Genomic DNA, 6,637 nt, shown 5'->3' on the forward strand with positions numbered 1-6,637 from the left:
AATGCCTAAGGTTAAACAACCGTCACTTCTACAATCTTTGCCTAAACATAAATTGCTGACAATATGCACATCCCAAAATGGTATTCTAACACCCCATCAGGTTTCATAACAATCCTGCAAATCCTTAAGGAGAAGTTGCAGACAATGCATGAGACGGTTTTGCTGAAAAAGGCATACATTTCAATGGCTGTCAACTCTAGAATTATTTTCTAAAGATACATGTGCATTGTAAATCCATGACAGTATGTGCGTCTCCACATGGTTATATTACATCCCACAAAGTTTCATAACTATGTTGCAAGCTGTTGAGAAAATAGTTCGGACAGACAGGGTGAAACCTACATATATACCCCCAAACCTCGTTTGCGGGGGTATAAAAATGTAATGCTGAATTACAATTCAATTATATTAAGCAAATGATATGTAAACTAAAGGTATTTAGGGGTAATTATAAACTACAAATTGATGTACATTGTATATGGTTTCATTTGGAATACCTTTGCCTTTGACTTCCCAACATGCTCCTTCCTGAACAAAAACTGTCTGTTAAGATTACTGACATCAATAGTATCTAAATCAATCTAAAAAAGAAAAATTATATAAATAACATAAAAGGATAAAACTGTTAACAGAGTACAATTTCTTTTCAACAGTTGATTGGTTACTTTTGAAATTTACATATTCACCAGGATTAGATCCAATACAGAATTACATGTATAACCAGCTTAATTTCTGTTTAGCCAACATTATTTAAAGTCATTTTGTCAGCCCAATATTTTAGATACATGCAAATTCTACACACCATTTTTTGAAGATTTATCAATGATTTAACAGTCAGACAAAGCAAGGAATTGTTTTTAAGAGAAAAGATTGAATTTAATTTAACACAGATTGTATGTAAATATGTGGGGAGAACAAGCAGAATTACTCAAAATGTAATTTGTAGATGATGAACTTGCAGTGATATTGTTTGTGAGAAATTACCTCTGAAATAAGGCAGTTAACCCTAGAATGAAAGCTTCCCATTTAGTCATAAAAATAGCTAAAAAATAATACCAAATAATTTCCTAATTGGAGTTATATTCAAAATTACACCAATTAATAGTTTATGGCATTTTTATTTCTTGACATCTTCTATAAAATTCGTCATTTTAACTATGAATTAAAGGTTTTGATGGGTTATTCCAAATTTTCCAAAAAATGATGGATATTTTCCAAATAAAAAAGGATGGTGCATTTTTTAATAAGGCAATGATTCACTGGCTTGAGCTGTTTGAATGGAGGAATTATATTTTTCATCGCTTTTACTTTTGAAACAAGTACTATTATGCATATAAAGTCTAAGTTTCAGATGAATTGTTCAAAGATTTTCCAAATATACATGTTCTTCCTGAAATACTAACTATTGGAAACATACAATCCCTAATTCATCAATGTTTACCAGTAATCACATCACCCTTTTGATCTTTTTAAGCCAGTCTATAGCTAACATAAAATTCAAACTCCTACTTCATGGCCACGTAGTTATATTCTTATTTTTCTATGTTTGGTTTCTGGGACTGAATAAATTATTACATTGTACCTTGACATTTGGTACGAGTTCGGGATTGGGGCAGATGTTTTAGGGAGTTCGTTGATCGTCTCACTCTGCTGGATAATTTTTGTGATGGGTCATGTGTTTTCAGGTATAATTGAATGTGAAAAATTGTTGTTTGACAATTAATAATTTAAAAGGTTAAACCAGTTCGTAGTTCTTAAGTCACAGAGAAATCGGTACACTCGTAGCCACTGCCTGACACACAATATCAATTATGTGCCCAATATAGGCATATTGCTAGTACATGTATGACACTAAGAGGGCCTGAACAGGGAAACACTCAGACCCAGGGAGATGGACACAATTGTCTGGGTTAGCTTGAGTTAGTGCCGAAAGTTCAAGCAATTCCCCATTTATGTACATACCTGTTTCATTTCAAACTATGCTAGTTCCCGGACTAGTTGATAAAGGAAGTTCTATCAATGACATTAACAAGAACTTATTCAATTCAATATCATGCAAGCTAAAACTTTCGTTTGAACAGCTAGATAATCCTATCATTCCTTTAGCAAATGATGCAAAAATTAAAGTGTTCGGCACAACTAAAATAAAATCTAATCCGCAGAGAAGAGCAAATATTAGAATTCCTTATCACCCGCTGATACTAAAGATTGAATACTTGAATAACAACCATAAAATAATAGATTTTTCTTATTATACATTTGGAGAGCAGCAAATTTGTATACATACCCACAAGAAACTGACCATAGAACCAAACAGTGAGCTTCTAACATATTGTAAGGTACCAAATCATTTGACTATAGATATACAAGGTGTACTACATGTTCGCACAACAAATATGTACTAAATCATGGACTTATGGTAGCCAAATCAGATGTAGTCGTACCGCACAATTATTAAGTGCCAATTTAGTTACTAAATGCTACAATCTATAAAATTAGTGTTCCTAAGGGAAAGAATATTACCAAATTTTCTTACAAGTATCCTCAAGTGTGACCCATGATATTAATCCAGAACAGGACGTTCCTACATTTCAATCGCACATGTTAGAGATGAATCTATAGGACTGGGCAGTCCTATAATTGACAAAGAAAGTGTCGAAAAGTTCTGTAACCAGTTGAACATATTGCCTGACTTAAGTGATGACCAAAGGTTTAAAATTTAAAAATTTTTGTCTAGAAACTAAGACATGCTTGTCACAGACAATAACCCAAATTTGGGATTAACGGACATAGTGGGACACCTCGTCACGCTAAAAGCAAACCCCATTTCAAATCACCATAAAAGAGTATTGCGTGAGCACCTTGACAAACTACTCAAACAACACATTATTGTACCAGTGAGCGAATCTGAAAATTTGCCAATTACAAATGCAGTAATTTTAGTCATGAAATGAGAAGGCACAGGAAACAAAAATGAGACACAAAACTTCAGATTCTGCTGTGACTTCAGACATCTAAATTCACAAATGGTAGAGTTTAAGTACACTATACAATACCTAATCTTCAGGAATTGACCAAGTCATTTTCCAAAATGGTACCAAATTTGATTCTTCTATACACTTGTCTTCTGGATTTTTCCAAATGAGTTTAGCAGATAATTCTTCAAACTACACAGCATTTAACACGTTCTGGAACATTCAAGTTTCTGTGACTCCAATAGGTTTGAAAACCTTCACAATTACGTTTCAATTATTGATGGACAAAGTGCTGCATGGACTAAAATTTAGATCATTTTTATGTTATCTCAATAAACCCCAACAATCAATCGATCAATCATATTAGCCTGTAGTGACACGTTTGACAAACATTTAGCAGATTTGGAATTGGTTTTATCTCGCTATCCAAAGGCTGGACTCAAACTACATGTAGGTCCCAAAAAAAGCACTTTCAGGGCAAAGTCATGTATTTACCAAGGTCATGAGATTTTTAGAGATGGTATTTGGTGAAAATCAATTTACCAGATGGAAACCTTTTCATGGAACTGTTCAGGAAAAGTCAAATAAAATTTAACAATGACTGTACAACAAAACAGACTCTGAGCAACCTTATATTCAAAATTTGCCACCAGTGTTAGTGCAATGTACCAGTATGCACAAGGACAACGTTGAAGATCTGTATAACGTGAAAACTACGATCCTGTTATTATCCAGAGACAGACATGCCCAAGCAAATTTCATTCACTGTTTTCTGAAACAATGGATGTCAGAGAATCAAGTGAATCAGAAAAACACCACCACCTTGGAGTCGAAAAGACAAAACTTAAAATGGAACAAAGACGCGACCAAAGCATAAGGCCATTGATTGAATATCTTGAAAACAGCATTTTAGCGGCCTCTCAGAGAAAAGCATGTCGTGTACTGTTAGAATCTGCTGATTACTTTATTAGAGACAGAATTCTTTGTCTCACATGTAGAGCAAAGTCTGCCCAAACAAAGGTAGCAAAGAAATATCAGCTACTTATTCCAGGATCCATGGTAAATGAGGTATTGCAATTATCAAACAATTCAGTGTTAGGTGATCATATGGAAATTCAGAATACACTTGACAGAGTTAAAAAAGATGTAAATTGAAGGATTGAAATATTTCTTTGCCCAATCTTAAAATTGCTCTAGAGAAACTGTGACAATAACGATGTGCTGACTCATCAATAAAATATGATTTTCATTCTACCGACAGATGAATTGATTGACAACTTTCATACTGCTTGCTTCCGTTAATAAAGACACCTTTTGTCATTGGGAATAGGGCTGATAAGCAGTGGTAAATTGAAGGTAGAAATAGCCCTGTAAAACTGCTAAAAACATCATTTCTCACTTTCAAAGCGATAACTCTAACAAGGAGTCGTCCAACTTTGATCCCCTGCAGACCTTAGTAGGCCTTATCATCAAGACCATTTTAGCAAATGAAAGCTTCTTTCTATCAATCGTAGTTTTTAAGATATTGACTGAAAACTGTAAAAACATCATTTTTCAACTTTCAAGGACAATAATTCTAACAAGGAGTCCTCCAACAACTTTGATCTGATGAAGACTTGTGTATGCCTTATAATAAGGATCATTTTGGCAATTGAAAGACTCTGTTGGCACTAATTTCTGAAAATAGGAGACAAAAATTGGCAACTGGTGATTTTTCTGGAGACAGAATTTCAGAAGCCAGAGCATCTCCTGTTATACATGTATAAGATAAAAGTGTAAGTTCTGTTTGGGATGTAGATAGTGTAAGCAATGTACATTTCCGAAAAAAAAATGACTAAATTTATTCATTTGTTTAAGAATTTTTGGGGAGACCAGGTGTAACAAAATAATGAATTGTTGTTTGCTATAATGGTAACATCCTGTATTCTTAGTTGAGGCTGCAATGCTTATTCAAATTTCTTACATTTAACATGTATGTACTTCCTCGTTGATGAATCTTGTCTTGAAGGCCAATTTTTTCAAGACTAAGGTACCTATACACGATATGTGTCGATGTATAGAAGGGACTTTACTGCTAACCATCTGTGCTTTACTCCCACATATTGAGTTTAGTAACTAATGTATATCAAGACACTAGTGTTTGCAAAAAATATAAATGCACACAATTTTGAGTATACTTTGCATTATTTTCACCCGAAATTTGACGAGTAAATTTGCAATGTCAGCTTTGTCTGTTTCACATACATGTATTGTTGGTTCTGTGCCTATAACAGATTCTTTTTTTATCAAATACATTTTCCTGAGAAGGTTTTTGACATGGCCAGGAAGCATTATGGTTAAAACAGTCAGAAGTCCATGTTTGACCTTCAATTCAATTCTAAAAATAGCGGCAATGGCTGCGCATCATGTTTGATTTTATTATTTTATCAAAATCATTGATATATTTTTAGAGACAAACAGCTGATTAACACAGGTAACTACACATTAGGATTAGTAAACAAAGTAATCTTTCATCTTCTGTGTCTTCAAAACTTCCCATTTTAGTGTTCTTGCATCATTTATCATGCATTTACTCATGCTTTTACATTAATTTGAACACACTATAAAGATTTTGTGAAAACGCTTGGTGGGATCGTTTCTTTAAACACCTGCAAGTGCTGTTCATTTAAACACAAGATAGGGGCATTCATGTAAATGCATGATAGAAGTGTTCGTTTAAACAAATGTTAGAAGCATTTGTTTATTTTTGTACATTCATGATTTTCTTTATTTAACTGTCATTTATATATTTTTGCCATTGTAATTTTCATTATTGTATTATCATCAATTCTACTTTGTATTTTTCTTTCCCATTATTGGTAATTATCATTTTTCATTGTTCAATTGTGTTGAAACACACGCTTTGAGTGTAGTCTATCAGGCATTAAGATGCACACTATGAAAGTTTCTTAATCGTGCATTTCAATACACAATTAAAGCATTCAATTATTTTGCATTTGGTGAGTGTTAAGCATCTGTCTAGGTTCATGTAACATGCATACAGGAAACAGGAACAACACTGTTGATAACAAAAATCACAAAATTGTTTAGTGAAATAAGTCAAAAGTCAGCAATGATAAATGCACATTTCATGCCTTATTTATATCAATTTACATGTACATTCATTGTTCAACCATGTGTCTTCAACTGATTACTGTCATACAAATTATGTGTTACTGAAAGTACAAATATATATGAAATTGAAAATAGAAATTGTTCCCAAAAAAAAGACACATCTTTTGCAACAAAATGTTAAGGCTTTTCATTCAGAATTAAACATACTGGATCACATCTATCTTATGTCAATGTATGTAATTAGAAATGTCTTTCAATAAGAATGAATCAGACATGAAGAGGGAAGGTAAACCGTACATAAATTTCAGTAAATAAATAGGATTAAAAATAGCCCTACACTTACGACATAAATGTTACTGAAACCAGTGAGAACAAGGTTCTTAAGTAATTCACAGCCTATGCCACCGGCTCCAACAACTAAAATTTTACTGTTTTTCACACATTCACGTGTATTTTCAATCAAAACACCAGGCAAATTTGCCGCCATTGTTTACATGACAAAAAAGATTGCAGAAGAGATCAGAAACAGGTTCCTTTTTTAAAAGTTC

General features: G+C 33.2%; 1 protein-coding gene across 1 annotated transcript in view; it reads right to left on the reverse strand.

The window, feature by feature from the left end:
- Nucleotides 1-6,604, reverse strand: part of LOC148617443 (SUMO-activating enzyme subunit 2-like) — a 48,264-nt gene extending 41,660 nt beyond the window's left edge. The window contains exons 1-2 of the mRNA XM_088585043.1: nt 6,433-6,604; nt 498-581 (exon numbers count right to left, since the gene is read on the reverse strand). Coding sequence (XP_088441169.1) covers nt 498-581; nt 6,433-6,576 — 228 coding nt within the window. The 5' untranslated portion in view covers nt 6,577-6,604. The remainder of the gene's footprint in view (nt 1-497; nt 582-6,432) is intronic.
- Between the last annotated feature and the right edge of the window lie 33 nt (nt 6,605-6,637).

Source organism: Perna viridis, chromosome 5, assembly GCF_037379345.1.
Source record: "Perna viridis isolate PV_CMFRI_1.1 ecotype Kerala chromosome 5, ASM3737934v1, whole genome shotgun sequence".
In the NCBI taxonomy this organism is placed as follows: Eukaryota; Metazoa; Mollusca; class Bivalvia; order Mytilida; family Mytilidae; genus Perna; species Perna viridis.